Raw genomic sequence first — 17,356 nt, 5'->3', positions numbered from 1 at the left:
ATCCCCGTATCCGCTCCCTCCTGCAACTCCTTCCCACCCTCCCTGTCCCACCCTTAAGGTGGCTTCTTGGCACATAGGGTTTCAAGTCAGGCCACGTCAGGCCTGTGGTGTCCGGCACCTCCCCGTTCAGCTGCCTCACTGCGGATTTGTTATTTATGGTCATCTTAGGTGGGGGCCACAGCGAATCAGGGTTTTACTGATTCTCAACTTTGTGGGGGGGGGGGTGTGAAAGGAGGGGGAATTGGATGAAGGCAGTCAAAAAGTACCCACGTCCAGTTATATGCTAAATAAGTACTAGGGGATGTAATGTACAATGTGATAATTTAACACCGCTGTGTGTTATATAGGAAAGTTGTTAAGAGAGTAAATCCTAAGAGCGCTCATCACAAAAAAAGCTTTTCTTTTTTTAATTTAATTTTGTATCTGTATGAGATGACGGACCACAAGTCTCTAAACTTGTGGTAATCATTTCACGACGCACGTAAGCCAAATCATTATGCTGTGTACCTTAAATGTATACAGTGCTGTGTGTCAAATTGCATCTCAAGAAAACCAGGAGAAAAAAACCCCAGACTTCATGGGGAAGGAGTCTGAAGTTTCACATTGATATGGCAACTGCCGTAATTCTTCCTGTGTGTGTGTGTGTTTTTTTCCCAGAAATATGTCTTCATCGGACTTTATGAGAATATGGAACAGGTGCCCCGGCTAGTCCAGTGGCTCATCTCCATGGGTGCAAGCATCGAGACCATAGGACCATACCCTCTGCACGCCCTCGTGCGCCTCTGCATCCAGGCCGGTGAGTTCTCTTCTGGTGGCACGCCCCCCATCTCAGACCTCGGGGACTGCGCTTAGCTTAGCTCGAGTGAAACCAGAACGTGGCTACTTGAAGGTGGAATATTCAGATGATTTGAATAGTCAGTGATTTGATTATTCAGATGAACGAAGGCAGCTGGGAAACAGCATCACTTTTCTTTCTCCTGGGACCTCATAGCTACAGGAGGCGCACGTTGAAAGGATTCTGTGTTCTCAGATCCTGGCAACAGACTGGAGCCCTGGGATTCCAGGATGGGCCTTGGGACAGACAGCCTTTGCTGGACAGAGCTCTCAGGGGAGCTGTGGAGTTTCCTCCCACTGGCGAAGGCAGTTGTGGTCTTTTTCCAAGTACATTTTTTCTCTAGACCAGAGGATCAGCTACTTTTGGTGGAGTGGGGGGGAAATCCCAAGGGAAACACTGGCTATCGCAGATACAGTTTGCTTGTGGTTCTTTTAAAAGAAGCCTATTTTCATATATATATATATATATATACACATCTTTTTCTTTTTCTTTTTTTAGTACTCACCACCCAGCTATAGGATTTGAATTTTAAAATATTTTTATCATTAAAACACACACACACACAATATCCACATTTACACTTTACATAGAAATCTGTTTTTCTTTTCCAAGCATCACTGTTGGACACTGACTCATACCATGTTAGAGCCAGAAGGAGCCAAGAGAACGTGTCATCCTCTTCTAGACTGTAGTATCTCCTCAGGATGGGAGTGGGGGTGACCAGGGGCTTGGAGACCTAAGCCCCCATCTTTGCTTCAGCCAGATTTACCCTGTCGTTATGCATTTCATCTGTTGGCGAATCCATAAGAGAGTTTACTCTTGCATAGGGATTGGTGGATAAAACATTTAAAAGTGTGAAGTCTGATTAAAAACAATCTGATCCAATCCTGCCAGTGTCAAATTAGGTGTGCCTCTGGGTGTGAAAGTCACGATTCCTCTCTGTGTCTACTTTTTAAGTTTGCTCCTGCGGTTACAGGCAGGTGGGATGAGATCAAGTCTTCAAGTTTATTCCTGATTTGTTTCTCAGAGGAAAACCCTGACACGGTGACAAGTGGTGTCCACAGAGTTGGTAGAGTTGTGTAGCTTTCCAGGACCTACAAGGAAGGAGTCTGGGAAAAGAATTTGAAACCTCTGTCCTAGTGATAGTAATTTAGTGGGGTAATGATTACTGATAGGTGTGCTGTTGCTGCCCTGCCCAGGTCCTCTTTATGACCAGAGCCCCTATCCCTACCTGCTGCACCACAGCTGCCTCCTTCTCCAGGGAGCTGCTCTTTGCCAACAGGCACCGTCTCCCTCTCTGGAGGCGGGTCTGTAGCTCTCGATTGATTGACACCAGGGTACAAAAGGTGAGCCCCTGCCTCAAGGTGTGTCAGTGCTGTAGTGTGGTTCCTGCTCCAGAGCCCCCCGTGGGATCAGGCTGACGCTGACTCAGCTGAGGCCACATCTCTGCTTGCCTCCATCCCCTGACCTGCTTCCCTCCCCCTCTTTCTCCCGAGTGCCCTCTGTCAATAAATCACACGTTCAAGAATCCCTGTCTCAGGCTCTGCTTCTAGGGAATCTGACTTAAGTTTTCTATGAATAACTTGCTATGACTCATCCTTTCAATGCACACACTCTGTCTCCGCACCTGTCTGGGGCACGTGACAATGTGTATTGTGCCCCTTGGGTCCCCTCAGTGAGGTGCACAGTGGTTTGCTTTGCTGCTTTTCTCTGTGTTGAAAATAACATCAGTAACTCATTCTTTCAGGGGAAAACCATCTTTTCAGGTGGTTAATGGACTACAAACCCGAGTGGAAAGGTCGCATCAACCAGAAGGACGAGGATGGCCGCACCGTCCTGCACCTGGTTGCCGCCCACTCCCCAGGGTACCTCGCCAAGCGTAAGTGGCAGCACCATGCAGAGGCGGTCCTGTGGGTGGGCTGACTTCCGGTGCTAGGGAACCCACACGACTGATGGCTTACCTGTGCCACCCTGCGACAGGCTGTAACGGTCAAAAGTATCAAATTCTGCATTTGTTTTTTTGGATCATATTTTCAGTTTGCTTTTCAGAAAGAAGTTTGCTGCAATATATTTTATGCTTGAAAGTCTTATCCAGCGATACTCTTCTTTTTTTTTTAGTTAATTAATTTGTTGGCTGCTTTGGGTCTTCATTGCTGCACGCACAGACTTTCCCTAGTTGCGGCGAGTGGGGGCTGCTGTTCATTGTGGTGCGCAGGCTTCTCATAGCGGTGGCTTCTCTTGTTGTAGAGCAGGCTCAGTAGTTGTGGCATGTGGGCTTAGTTGCTCCACGGCATGTGGGATCTTCCCAGACCAGGGATTGAACCCGTGTCCCCTGCACTGGCAGGCAGATTCTTAACCACTGCACCACCAAGGAAGCCCCAGTGATACTCTTCTTGACCAAAAGTACTTATATAGCTTTAAATTAAAAAAAAAAAGTCTGTGATTTAAGATTCTAAGTATTAATTTTTTTCTGGATTTAATTATTATAAAATTATTATTACTACAGAGATCACCAGAGCAACATAAATATATTAAATTTTCTATAAATAATTGTTAAAGGTTAAAAAAATAATTTTGGAGGGAAGTAAGAGAAGGGGGGGTTGTGGTGCCTTTTAAAAGGGGCTTGGCAGCTGCTTAATTTTCCCTTAGGTTGATACTCTCTGGAGGTCAGGAGTTTTCACCTCCTCTGGGACAATACTTTGGTAACTGCATTAGTTCTGTATACTGTGTAACAAATCACCATAAACTTAGTGGCTTAAAATGATGCTCATTAGCTTACTGTTCTATAGGTTAGTAGCCTGGTGTGATCTGACTGAGTTTTCTGTTCAGTGTCTCTCGAGGCTGAAATCAAGGTATTGCTTGAGTTCCGGGCCTTCCTTCAAGCTCACATGATTGTGGCAGAATCTGGTTCCTTGTGGCTGTAGGACTGAGGTCCTCATTTTCTTGCTGGCTGTCAGCTTCTACAGACCACACACATTCTTTGTCCTATGGCCTCCTCTGTCTTCAAAGCCAGCAGGGGAGAACTTCTTGTGCATCAAATCCCTCATATTTTGAATCTCTGCCCTCTTCCATCTCTGACCTCCAAACCTTTGACCTTTAGGGCTCATGTGATCAGGCCAGGATAATCTCCGTATCTTAAGGTCAACTGCTTTGGGACCTTAGATGCATTTGCAAAGTCTCATCATAGCAGAGTTCAGATTAGTATTAAATGGATAACTGGGAGAAGGTGAGTGTACACCAGGGGTTTGAAATCTCAGGGTCTGAGAATTCTGCCTATCACAGTGAGATACTTACTGGGTAAGAAGTATGACTTTGTAATTTTGTCTTATTTTTGTAAAATAAGAGGAAGGCGGTTATGACTGGGTAGATGGGGAGGGAGAGCGTCATGAGCAGGACGATACCTGGCGCAGAGGTGCTTTGTCAAGGTGGTGAAGTTTAGGAAAGCACAGGTATGGAAGCTGAGACTCGGGCATGGATTCCTGTAGCTCTCTGTGTTCACATAAGTCTTGGTACCTCCAGGGATACACCTGTTACATCCTGAAAACCGTTGCATTTGTGATCACAGAGACACCTTGATGCTTGGCAAATAGGTATATCTCAAAGCAGCAAATGGAGCTGGCAGCCAGAGGTGGGGCTGCAAGGGTTGAAACAGAAGACAAGAAGACCCTGATGCAAAAGCAATTGCCACTTTCTTCTCTTGTCCCCAGACAGGCTTTTTTCTCTGGAAGTATATTCTGTTTCCTCTCTAGGGAATAAAGAAATCTGAAGTCACAGCTTGCTGTCATCCTTACAGCTGTAACTGTTGCTTAGGAACCAGATTCCCCCTCTCCTTGCTTGTTGCCAAGGAGAGGGGAGAAAGGTAGAGAGGAGCGCACTTCCGAACCTCTTAAAAGCTGTTGTCCTTCGCACTCCACACAGGACTCCTTGCTCTGGGGACTTGGCTGAATTGCCCAAGGCCAGCAGTTCAGCTTCTATAAGCAGAGAGATACTGGTCCCCTTGCTCCGGGCTGCTCCGGCTGGGAACTGGGAGGAAGTGCACTCATGGGGACGTCTCCTTACGGAAGGAACCATGATGACCCCCCCTTCTTGCTTTGGCCTGCTCTAGGACAAACAGACGACGTACAGATGCTCCTGCGCTTTGGGGCAGACCCCACCTTGCTGGATCGACAGTCCCGGTCTGCCGTGGATGTCCTGAAGAGGAACAAGAACTTCAGAGCCATTGAGAAAATCAACAGTCACTTGGAAAAGCTGACAGCATCTTCTAAGGACCTCTCAGGTACAGCTTCCAGGGAATTAGCTTTTTCAAGGGGGCAAAACTGGTTCTGTGAAATTAGGTACAGATCAGTTTATCTTTTCCTGGTATATGAAGATGGAAGTGAGCTCCCCCCCGCCCCCTGAATGTTTGGAAAACTTGTTTGGTTTTGAAAGATAGAATAACTCTTTATATATATATATATATATATATATATTTATTTATGTATTTATTGGCTGCGTTGGGTCTTCATTGCTGCGTGTGGGCTTTCTCTAATTGTGGTGAGCGGGCTTCTCATTGCAGTGACTTCTCTTGTTGTGGAACATGGGCTCTAGACACTTGGGCTTCAGTAGTTGTGGCTCTCAGGCTCTGGAGCACAGACTGAATAGTTGTGGCACATGGGCTTAGTTGCTACATGGCATGTAGGATCTTCCCAGCCCAGGAATCAAACCGACGTCCCCTGCATTGGCAAGGGGAATCTTAACAACTGCGTCACCAGGGAAGTCCCGCAACAACTCTTACTGCGAGAATGTCTACCATATTCTGGAAATTTGGCAAGACTACCTTTGGGCAGTAAGGGTGATTTTTTATTTTTCCATGCATGCACACAGTAAGAAAGAAAAAAATTCAGACAGAACGGGAGATAACAAAAATCAAGCCCACTTTTCAGAAACAACAATAGCCAACAATTAAAACTACACTTATAGCTCTGTTTCTTGATCTTTCAGTTTGGGACAGCATCTGTGGACTAACTGCTGTATAAGATAAAGTGCAACAAGTCAGCCCTCGTTGAATTTTGTCTAGGAAAGTTATTTGTGTCATTTACATCCTACTCATTAACTCTGGGTTTTCTGTGCTTCATCTATTAGATTGATTCTAAAGATTGAAAACCATGAAATTGCATTTACATGGTAGTATGATTTCTAGAACTAGTAGCATAGTTGGACCCATAGAAAAGAATCACCAAATGTCCCCAAAACTTTGCTCTTTAAATGTGATACTTTTTAAGCATCCTGGCTTGATGAAACATATATATACACGTTATTGTATATGTGTGTGTGTATATATGTGTACACACATATTTTTAGACTTTACACTTTTTTTTTAGACCGTAGCCCCAGCACATATATATTATGCTGCTTTTAGTTCTTGCCCTCATATGTGGCTCTTGTGGCTCACGCTGTCTGCCTAGATTTTTCTCTTGCTCTGCTAAGTACCAATTCAGTAAGTTTTTCATGGAAGAGATATGCATAGTAGACTTATGAGTTTTTTGAAAATATCTTTATCCTTAGAATTGGTCTGCATTCAGGCACTGTATTTTATCGATCCTCAGTTGCACTTCCACCCACATTTTGCCATCTTTGAAACTGGAATGTGTTTCACCATCAGTGACGTGTCAGTTTAATGGTGGCTTTTTCTGGTGTGTCTGACAATCTGAGGTCTCTTCGATTTATGAAATACTCTGTAAAACCTTGTTCCTTACAACTTCGTATTCTAGCCTCCATTACTGATTAGAAGTGACGTCAGTTTCATTTCTTTTCCCTTCTAGAATCTTCTGTCCTTACAGTTGTGGAATTTCCCTGGGATGTGTCTAGGTGTGGGTCCTTAGTCATTCTTCTTGCCTGGCACCTGTTGGCCTCTTTCAATATAACTTTTTTAGCTCAGAGAAATTATCTTCCATCATTTTGTTCCCATCCAGCGTCTCTTTGCCACCACTTTTACACGGATGAGCTTTCTGAACTTATAAAACATCTCTCTATTTTCCCTAATGTTTTCTTTTCTTTTTTAAAAAAATTGATTAATTAATTTATTGGCTGCATTGAGTCTTTGTTGCTACACATGCGCTTCCTCTAGTTGCAGTGAGCAGGGGCCACTTCATTGTGGTGCACGGGCTCCTCATTTTGGTGGCTTCTCTTGTTATGGAGCACGGGCTCTAGGCGAGTGAGCTTCAGTAGTTGTGGCACATAGGCTCAATAGTAGTGGCTCACGGGCTCTAGAGTGCAGGCTCAGTAGTTGTGGTGCACGGGCTCAGTTGGTCTGTGGCATGTGGGATCTTCCCGGACCAGGGCTTGAACCCGTGTCCTCTGCATTGGCAGGTGGATTCTTAACCACTGCACCACCTAGGAAGTCCCTCCCTGATGTTTTCTATCTCCTTTTTTTCTTTCCAGATCTTTAACTAGGACTTTAGCTTTTCCTTTTATAATTCAGCATGCCTACTGCAATTTTTAACTTGGAAACTCAGTTTTCATTTTTAAGAGCCCTTTCTGGTTCTCTGATTGTTTCTTATCTGTGACACCTTGTGCTTGATTGACATTTGCCACTTCCTCTTGAATGGCCTTTAAACATAGAATTTTCTTAAAGATCATCGTACTCTCTTCTCTGAATTATTTATGTTTCTTCTGGGGTTAGTTGATCCATCTTCTTGCTTCTCTTTTATGCTCTTACTTTTCCTATTTTATCTTCTGATCTTTGGATGGTTTGTATTTATGAATGAACAACTAGACTTATTAATACTTAATAGATGGTTAGTTCACGTTTATTGAAGTTATTTGGATGTGTTTTTCCAGAAACACTCCCTCCCTGGAATGGGTGAGTGGGCAGCAGGTTGAAGGCAGTGCATGGGGTGTGGTGTGTGGCAGGGAGAGCGGGAGGCACCCTGCCAGGCTGGGGATCATGGCAGTTTCCAGGGTCAGGAAAGTTTTATGTGGGGGAGATTGAAGCTGCATTTCCCCTAATAGCACCCCCTACTTCCCCATCTATTTTTAAATTTTTATTCATTTATTTAAAATATCTCCTGTTGTTTCTAAGAGAACATGGGAATAAATGTATTTTCAGAGTTCTGTTTTTCTGGGATGTTCTTTTAAAGCTGTGATGTATCATGTTTAGTTTTTAAATGACTTCTATTTTAAGGAATTGTAATTCTGTGAGGTGGCGTAATGAATAAATCATTGTGAAAGGCCTCCTGAGAGCTTCTACCTGTAACCCCAGTTTCAGGATGGTTTCTACTATTTGGGAAATTGAAACTAACCAAACAGATTTCTTTGCCAATGAATTTCCAGGTTTTAAAATAACCTTTTAGAGAAGGACCACCAGTTAATGGTAGAAAATGGCTGATTTTCTTGCAAATTTATTGTTCATTAATTCTAATCTTAATTCTTAGACTGCTGTAGACATTTATATGTCATATATTTAGCTATAGACTTCAGCATAAGTCATGCACTTTTGTTTTTAAAGCTTCTATTTTATTCAGTTTCCTTGTGTAATAGAATCTCGAATATCTGCTGATTCTGCCTTTCTCACTAGCTGGCAGGCTAAGCCAGAGCACATGGGGAGTAGGGAGGGTTGGAGTGTGAACTTGAGTGGTGGGGGTACCTGACTGTCTCTCCCCGCCTCTCATGGGCCACCACTAGATGGCAGCATGTCCACCTTCTCTAGCAGCTGATGCTCCACTGTCCTCAGGACCAAGAACAAGACTGGAGACTTTGCTTTTCTCGCAGTTGTTTGTGATTTTCTCTGATTCACTAGTGCATGGCCTTTCAGAGTAAGAGCCAATCCAGGCCTCTGAAGCCTTTCTCTCTGGTCCTCCCCTGGGCACCAGTTGGTTTCTGCTCTGGGAAGGCGCCTCTAGCTCAGCACTAGAGGACGCGAATCTTCTCTGTGTGTCTGTTTTCCCCATAGACGGAGCCTGTGACTCAGAGGTCATGGTGTGTCGTCCTCAAATCCCTCCCTCAGCACCACGCAATGCCCTGTTTTCAGTAAATGCAGGCGTGCAGTATTGATGATACTTTTTCCTTATTATAAAAGCAATAGATTCTTTTAAAAAAAAATTTACCAAATATTGGAAAAGAAAACAGGAAAATATTAATTCTCCATAAACCCACCTGCCTGAAAAAATTAATACAGTTGTGATTTAGTCATTTACTCTTATTCCATGCATTTATAGTTACACATTTTTATTTTCTTTTATAAAAATGAGATGGTTTCATAAATTTCAACTGTAAAATATATGTAGTAAAACTTAACAGTTTCACCATTTTTAGTTCAAAAGGAAAATTTCATGCAAAAACAAAATCTCTTTTTGAAATGATTTCTATTTTCTAACACCTCTGAGAACTATTGCAGCTTTGGAAGATCACTTTTGGTTTTAATTTTTAATTTCAAATCTGCTTGTGTGTGTCTACTAAATATGATCATTGTAGAAAATTTGTAAAAATATCATTTTATATAAAAACAAAAATTTATTGTAATTACACTTTGGCATATTTTTATCCAGTCTTTTGGTTGTTGTTCAGTACTTGCATAGTCATCTTTTTTAAAAACCTGTGATTATAATGTATAAGCAACTTTATATCCCGATGTTTCTTTTCTCTCTTATTAAGCGTATAGAAAATTTAGAACAAAAAAAGCAGACAGGTTCAGAATAAAAAACAAATCACCCGTACCTACCCAGAGATGCTGACCCAGGGCTACCATTGTCAGTGTTTCAACACCTTTCCTTTTATGCTTTTTTATGCTGTTGATATCTCTCTGGTTTCTTTTCTGATTTCTGGCCCTTTCTCTAATCTATAACCACCTTATTAATTATTCTGAACCACACAACCATGCATTTATTATACAAGTGCATCTAATTGTCTCTGTGGTCAAGCTTGGTATATTTCTGTTCAGTTTCAAGTGACTTTTTTACGAAATTAACTGCCCTGGCGGAGGGATGATGCCCTGAGGCACGAGGCGGGGTCTGGTGGGGTGGCGGACGAGCGGCAGGTTTCCTCCTGCCTGGCGGTGAGGGAAGTTCCTCCCAGACCAAGCGTCCCGTTTTCCTGTATCGTGAATTTTCACTGTTTTCTGTGTGGCGTGAAGGGTGGCGTGCCGAGCCCAGGGGTGCTGGCTGGTCGTGGTTACACCCCACAGTGCATGTTCTCTGCCTCAGAACGGGCTGCTCACTGAGCTGATGCAGGCTTTCTTTGCCAAGGGTTTCCATTTCCTTTTCTCTGGAGCTTGGTGCTAGGGTGGGTCTTGCTTCCATCTGGCACCGGGAGGTCTCTTGATTAGAGGGCAGTGGGCGTTTGCCCCGGAAGTCGGGGTGTGTGTATGTGTGTGTGTTTCTGGTACTCTGACCTGATCTGTTGAAAGGTGATCCAGGTGTGTGTCAGAAGGCAAGCAGGTGATGTCAGAACTCTGCTTGGGTGCCTGGGGTCCTTTCCCAGTGCTGTGAGCTCCCTGGCGAACCTTCACTCGCTTGTTCTCAAGGACAGCAGGCTGTGAGCTCATGCAGCCTGTTTTGCTCAGGCTCCTTCAGACCAGAAGTGCCTGGGAATTGACATCCTCCCAAGGCAGGCTGTGGCCAGTGGCAGGTAGAGGTGAGGACCTGAAAGTCCGGTTCCCTTGCCTTGGACGGCACAGCTCTGAGGTATGACTCGCTCCAGATCTCCCCAGGGACCAGGCGAGGCATGCCCCCAACCCCTTGTGGGACTCAGCCTGAGCTCACACCCTGCCTGGTTCCTCCCCAGCCCTGACCCAATCCCCCAGCCCCCTCACTGGTCTCTTCCTTCATAAACCACTCACACACAGATCCTTGCCTCAGGGTCTGCTGTGGGAGACGTGACTGAGGATGGGATGCTTTTGTTTTTCCATCTCCTTTAGCGTTCCTGTTCTATTAGAACATGACATTGAACATGCATTCACCTGTTCACCACATGATAGGACTTATTCTGTGGGCCAGGCCCATCTCATTGGGTGTGAAAACAGATGTCCAGTTATCTGTTCAGTAAGATTCTATTTCAATCAAGAGGGCTTTCTGAGTGTATAATCTGATACCAAATAAAACATTTGCCCCTTTAAAAAAATTATTTATTTATTTGGTTGTGCCAGGTCTCAGTTGCAACAGGTGGGCTCCTTAGTTGCGGCTCGAGGGCTCCTTAGTTGTGGCATGTGGACTCTTAGTTGCAGCATGCATGTGGGATCTAGTTCCCTGACCAGGGATTGAACCTGGGCCCTCTGCATTGGGAGCACAGAATCTTAACCACTGTACCACCAGGGAAGGCCTTGCCCTTTTTCAACCTTTCTTCGGTGGGTGATTTCTAATCATGACTACTTTCTCAGTAAATTGAACCAAGGGGATGGTGTCTTCCCTTTTTGCCAGAGAGCTGGCCCTTTACTCTTAGCTTTTTCCTCTTGCCAGTTAGATGCATGGGTGGCTGGCATACAGATGGATGTTGCTACTGCAGTAAGCCACCCTCCCACCATCACTTCTCTGAACCGTTGCATCAGTTATCTGTTACTGTTTAACAAACAGTCCTCAAACTTAGTGGCTTAAAGCAACGAGCACTTATTTAGCTCATGATCCTGCAGCTCAGCAATTGAGGCTGGGCTGTTCTCATAGCCTTAACAGAACTCCTTCAAGCATCCCTCTTGCTGATCTTGGATGGGCTCTTTCACCTCTGCGGGGCTCAGTTTGGACAACTGGGCCGATTCCTCTTTGTTTTATGATGTTTCTTATCTAGTCAGGACCTGAATAGAACTAAATAAGACCTCTTGAGGCCCAGACTCAGAACTGGCACAAAAATCACATCCACCGCATTCTCCTGGTCACAGCAGGTCGTGAAGCCGGGCCAGAGGCAGGGTGCGGAGGGGGAACAGGCACTTCAAAGTCTCCTGGCTCCACGGAGGGGTGGAGGGATGTGGTCCCCCTTGCAACCTATGCTGCTGTGATTTCTGGAGTCACAAGCAGCCCCTGGGGTGTTTTGCAGGACTGAGCAATGGCGAGGGACTAGCTAGTGAGGGTGACAATTTCCGGAAGGCCTCTGAGCAGCTGGTGACGTACATGAACTCAGGAAGCTGCTTGTTGCAGAAAAACTTTCTGAAGCAAGAAGTGGTTCAGAGGTTCTTGCGCCTCCTTTCTTCTGTGCAAGGTAAGATTTCTCACAACCTTCAGTAGTGTTCGAAGATGCTCTCTGCACCTTAAAACTCTTTGCTACTGTCTGTTTAAAAATTGATTAAAAAATAAATGTCATGATCCCCATGTAAAACATTCAAACAACACGGAACATTCTACAGTGAAAAGTCCATCATCCACCCCTGAACTTCGGTCTCTAAATCTCATTCCCCAGAGGCAACCTCTGTTATTAATTTTTCATGCATCCTCCTGGAATTTGCACATACTGTCCTTTGTTAAAATACCACAGATGTTTCTCTTTTCTATTGGCTAAGACTCTACACTCCTTGGGTATCTCCAACCTTTCCAAGAAGCTCACACGCCAGTGCTGACACTGAGGATCACACGTGGTTGAGAAGTGTGGCCGAAATAACTAAGCACCTGTACATGGTTTCCCCAGGTCTTAAAAATACATACGGACCCGTAACTTGGGGTGACGATGTCCCTCTGTGTTGGGTTGTGGTCGGGGACAGAAATCACATGAACCTGTTTCTGGAGTGTGGTGTGCTCTTGTTTTTGAAAGAAATCCCTCCTGACCTGGTGTATGACATTGACCGCGACTGTGCCAACGCCTTCATCAAGTTTTTACTGGAAAAACAGAAATGGCCCGAAGTTCTGCTGCTGCTGACACGCAAAGTGAGCGGGGAGCCGCCGCTTGGGGACGGTCTCATCAAAGACTGTGACCTCTCCAACCTAGACCTCTGTGCCATCCTCCCCCACCTCAGAGCCTGGGGCGAGCGGAGGGCCCTGCTCCTGAGCTGCCTGATAGACCACGGAGGTGAGTCCCAGATGCTGAGTCAGCACCGGGGGGACATCCCAGGGGAGTCCAGGCGCCGCCGGTCACAGGGCTTTTTGCTTGATGTTGGAGACTCTCTTAAATTCTGCCTCGTTCTCTTCCTCGTCCATATCTTCTCATTAGAAACAGTGACAGGGTTGGTGTGTTTCTGTGAATTCTTCCCTTTCTCTCTTGTGTAAGAAACCTCAGGCCTGCGGAGGGGCCTGGGGCCCGGTGTAGCCACATGGGTCATTTCCTCCCGACCTCCGGCTGGACGTTTCTCTGCACTCAGCGTGCTGCACGGGTCCTTGTCAAGCTCTGTGACATTCTTTTCTGACCCACGGATTGGGATTTGTGATGCTTGCTTTTTAAAGAAACAGCCAAATAATGGGTGGGTGGAAACATCTGCCATCACAATCAGCACAGTCACGCTTGGCTGGATGTATGTCTGGAGTATGCAGACGTCCTGTTGGATCGAGTTTGATTTTAAAACTAGTTTGGAAACACCAACCTCCTCCTTACCCCCCCACCCCACTGCTCCCCACTACGGCCACTACTAACTGTGTGGCCTTGGGCACACTCTATATGCCACTGGAGGGGTCCCGCCCGCCTCAGGTGGGCCCAGCTGACCTCGGGTCAGGGAAACAGCTAATCGGGCCCTCTCTCTGCCTCCCCCAGCCTCGCCCGAGGGTCTCCAGGGCAGCCAGGAGCGGCCGCTGGCCGTGTGCCTGAAGCACAAGGACTTCGAGCTGGCCTTCCTCCTCCTGACCAAGGGCGCGGACCCCCGCAGTATTTCTCTCACAGAAGGCGATACTCCTTTACATGCCGCGCTGCACATCTTTCTAGATGTCAAAGGTAGGCCTTTATTTTGTCTTTTTCTTGAGGAGGAAACTGAATATTAGAATGGATGCTGTGCTCTCTGGTCTTTCCTGCTAGGAAAACCAACCATCTGGAAAAGGCCCATTTCTTGGCCAGGCCCGTATCTCCTGGCCCCTCACCCACAGCTTGATGGGAAGGAGGGACCATCATGGGGAACAGTTGGGGCGGGTTGATGGAAGACGATTCTTAAGTTCCAAAGTTGGCTGTCCATAGCTGTAGATACTTTCCATTTATTTGCACCATTTCAAGGGTCCTGACATAAAGGCTCGTACTGGAATATTTCGGGTGACTTCTGCGTTTCTCCACCGTAGCACTGTTGACAGTTGGGTGGGATACTTCTTTGTTGTGGGGGCTGTCTTGTGTACTGCAGGGTGTTTGGCAGCGACCCTGGCCTCCACCCACTAGATGCCAGTAGCACCTCCTAAACTGTGACAATCAAAAGTGTCTCCAGACACGACCACTTATCCATTGGGGAACAGATCGCCCCCAGTTGAGAACCACTGAAGTTCTGTGTTCTGAGGACCCCCCAGAAGAGCCGTTCAGCACTCACAGGGTTTTTGTGTCTTCCAGCTGACATCGGTTTTGACTTCCTCAGCCACCTGCTCGATCTGTTCTGGTCCAAGCCCGCGGAGTTTCACTATCTCAACCCCAACATCCAGGACAGCAGCGGAAACACGGTGATGCACATCCTCTTCCAGAAGGGCATGCTGAAGCGTGTGGGGAAGCTGATAGGTCTGCTGGTGAAGTTTGACATCAACCTCAACCTGAAAAACAAGGAAGGCAAAGACGCACGGCACCGGGTGAAGAAGAACGACGCGCTGCTCTTGGCCTGGAACAAAGCCCTGGGGGAGAGCAAGCGCCGGGGCCGGCAGGACGCCGGCGCCCACCCGGGGAAGACCCCTCGCCCCACAGCCTCGGCGCACTCGGCTCACGCGGCCCAGCTCAAAGGCCCCTCCAAGCCGCTGCACAGCGGCAGCGCTGTGAGAGCCCCACCCAGGGGAGCCGGCGTCCCTGAAAGCTGGGAGACCCTCCCAGATGCCCAGGCAACGAAGCCGGAGCCTGGGGCTGCTAGTTCGCAGAGAGACCGCCTTGTGCAGGACATCGCAGCTTCGATTCAGCGGGTAGAATTGGATCCGCCCCTCCTGGAGGGCTGTCCCCAGGACCCCGAGCCTCTGGAGACAGGAGCTGGCGCCATAGGACAGAAAGACGAGCCGCAGGGGGCCCCAGGGACGGGGGGTTCTGGCTGCAGCGGGAACAACCCTGCAGCCCTTGAGGCCGCGGAGGGACACGTGCAGGCAGGCCTCGGGGCCCCGCAGCGCGTGCCCGCGGGTCGCAGGGGGACGGAGGACAGCGACGACCAGAACGTGCCGGAGATGGAGGCCGGCCCCCTGGACTTCGAGAACATGACGTGGGAGATTGAGTGCACTTCGGAGATACTGAAGAAACTGTCCAGCAAGGTCATGACGAAGGTCATGAAGAAGAAAATCATCCTTGCCATCCAGAAGCTGGGCAATGGCGAGTGGACCCACGGCCTGCGGAAGCGGCTGAAGAACCTGAAAGGAAGCATCCAGCTGTTCGAGGCCAAGCTGGACAAAGGGGCTCGGATGCTGTGGGAGCTCGCCATTGACTTCTCCCCGCGATGCAGCGAGAACCCCGAGAAGATCATGGCTGCGGAGCGCAGCACGCACCCCACCGAGAAGGCCGGTCGGGTCTACACGGAAATCATCCGGATCTGGGACATCGTCTTAGACCACGGCAAACTGACGGACTCCATCAGGGCCATCTGCAGTGCCTACAACCGGGGCCTGTCCTGCATCCTGCGCAAGAAGCTGAAGGGTATCAACAAGGGTCAGGTGTCCGCCAATTTGAAAATCCAAAAGCGGATACCCCGCTGTTACGTGGAGGACACGGAGGCCGACAGGGGCGGGGAGCACGAGGATCCTGAGTACTTCCCGCCGGCCAGCGCGGTGGAGACCGAGTACAACATCATGAAGTTCCACAGCTTCAGCACCAGCATGGCCTCCAACATCCTCAACGACACGACGGCCACGGTGGAGTACCCCTTCCGGGTGGGCGAGCTCGAGTACGCGGTGATCGACCTCAACCCCAGGCCGCTGGAGCCCATCATCCTCATCGGGCGGAGCGGCACCGGCAAGACGACCTGCTGTTTGTACAGGCTGTGGAAGAAGTTCCACGGTTACTGGGAGAAAGCCGAGCGGGCGGGAAGCCCACTGCTGGCCAAGCAGATCTGGCTGAAGCGAAGGTTGGAATTGGAACCCAGAACGGAGGGTCCGCGGCAGGAGGAAGAGGAGGACGAGGAGGAGGACGAGGAGGAGGAGGAGGAAGGGCCCATGGACGAGGAAGCAGTGGACAGCCCAGATGAGGAGCAGGAGAGGGAAGCCTGTGCAGGAGGAGCCAGTGGGGAGCCAGGGGGGCCCCAACAAGGGGCAGAAGGACCCGCCCCAGAACAGCCCCACTCGCTGGAGCACCTACATCAGATCTTCGTGACCAAGAACCACGTCCTGTGCCAGGAGGTGCAGAGGAATTTCGTGGAGCTTTCCAAGTCTACCAAGGCCACCAGTCACTACAAACCACTGGACCCCAGTGTCCACAAACTCCAGGACCTGAGGGATGAGAACTTCCCTCTGTTTGTCACTTCCAAGCAGCTGCTCCTCCTGCTTGACGCTTCTCTGCCCAAACCATTTTTTCTGAGAAATGAAGACGGCAGCTTGAAAAGAGCCATCGCAGGATGGTCCACACAGGAAGAGTTGACCATCACCAACTGGCAGGAGGAGGAGGAGGAGGCCGAGGTGGACGGGGACTACGGAGAGGAGGAAAAAGCTGTGGACACGCGACTGTGTGACAGTGACCCCCGGGTATACGTGACATTTGAGGTGTTCGTCAATGAAATCTGGCCCAAAATGATCAAAGGGAAAACCTCCTATAACCCCGCCCTGATTTGGAAAGAAATCAAATCTTTTCTGAAGGGGTCTTTTGAGGCCCTCAGCTCCCCCCAGGGGAGACTCACGGAAGAAGCATACAAGCAGTTAGGGCGGAAGCGGTCCCCCAATTTCAAGGAAGACCGGAGCGAGATCTACGGCCTCTTCTGCCTGTATCAGCGGATCAGGTCTCAGAAAGGGTACTTTGATGAAGAGGATGTTCTGTACAACCTGTCCCGGAGGCTGTCGAAGATCAAGGTGCTCCCGTGGTCCATCCACGAGCTCTATGGCGATGAGATCCAGGACTTCACCCAAGCGGAGCTGGCACTGCTGATGAAGTGCATCAATGACCCCAATGCCATGTTCCTCACCGGCGACACGGCCCAGAGCATCATGAAGGGCGTGGCCTTCCGCTTCAGCGACCTGCGCTCCCTGTTCCACTACGCCAGCAGGAACGCTGTGGACAAGCAGTGCGCAGTGCGCAAGCCCAAGAGGATCCACCAGCTGTACCAGAACTACAGGTCCCACTCGGGTACGTCCAGGCCTTGGGCCCGCCCTACGGGGGAGGTGCTTGGGCGCTGACCTTGGGCTGCTTTTGAAGCTGTGGCCTAACTTTTGTTGGGCTCTTGTAGCTGAGGTAAGGACAGTATTTTGGAGTTTGTTAGTACCTACCCTCACGAACAGGAGCTCTTACGATTTTTTCCATTACTCATTCTTCTCTCTCTCTCTCTTTTTTTTTTTTTGG

The 17,356-nt window shown here is 48.2% G+C and overlaps 1 protein-coding gene across 3 annotated transcripts in view; it reads left to right on the top strand.

Moving 5' to 3' along the window:
- TRANK1 (tetratricopeptide repeat and ankyrin repeat containing 1) overlaps nt 1-17,356 on the top strand; it is an 86,456-nt gene that overhangs the window by 31,647 nt on the left and 37,453 nt on the right. For all 3 annotated transcript variants that reach the window (XM_057706041.1, XM_057706042.1, XM_057706043.1), the window contains 7 exons: nt 658-796; nt 2,583-2,714; nt 4,941-5,111; nt 11,834-11,995; nt 12,542-12,796; nt 13,472-13,648; nt 14,243-17,143. In XM_057706041.1, coding sequence (XP_057562024.1) covers nt 658-796; nt 2,583-2,714; nt 4,941-5,111; nt 11,834-11,995; nt 12,542-12,796; nt 13,472-13,648; nt 14,243-17,143 — 3,937 coding nt within the window. The remainder of the gene's footprint in view (nt 1-657; nt 797-2,582; nt 2,715-4,940; nt 5,112-11,833; nt 11,996-12,541; nt 12,797-13,471; nt 13,649-14,242; nt 17,144-17,356) is intronic.

The sequence above is a fragment of the Hippopotamus amphibius genome, chromosome 13 (assembly GCF_030028045.1).
Source record: "Hippopotamus amphibius kiboko isolate mHipAmp2 chromosome 13, mHipAmp2.hap2, whole genome shotgun sequence".
NCBI lineage: Eukaryota > Metazoa > Chordata > Mammalia > Artiodactyla > Hippopotamidae > Hippopotamus > Hippopotamus amphibius.
This window is presented reverse-complemented; position numbering and strand designations above follow the sequence as displayed.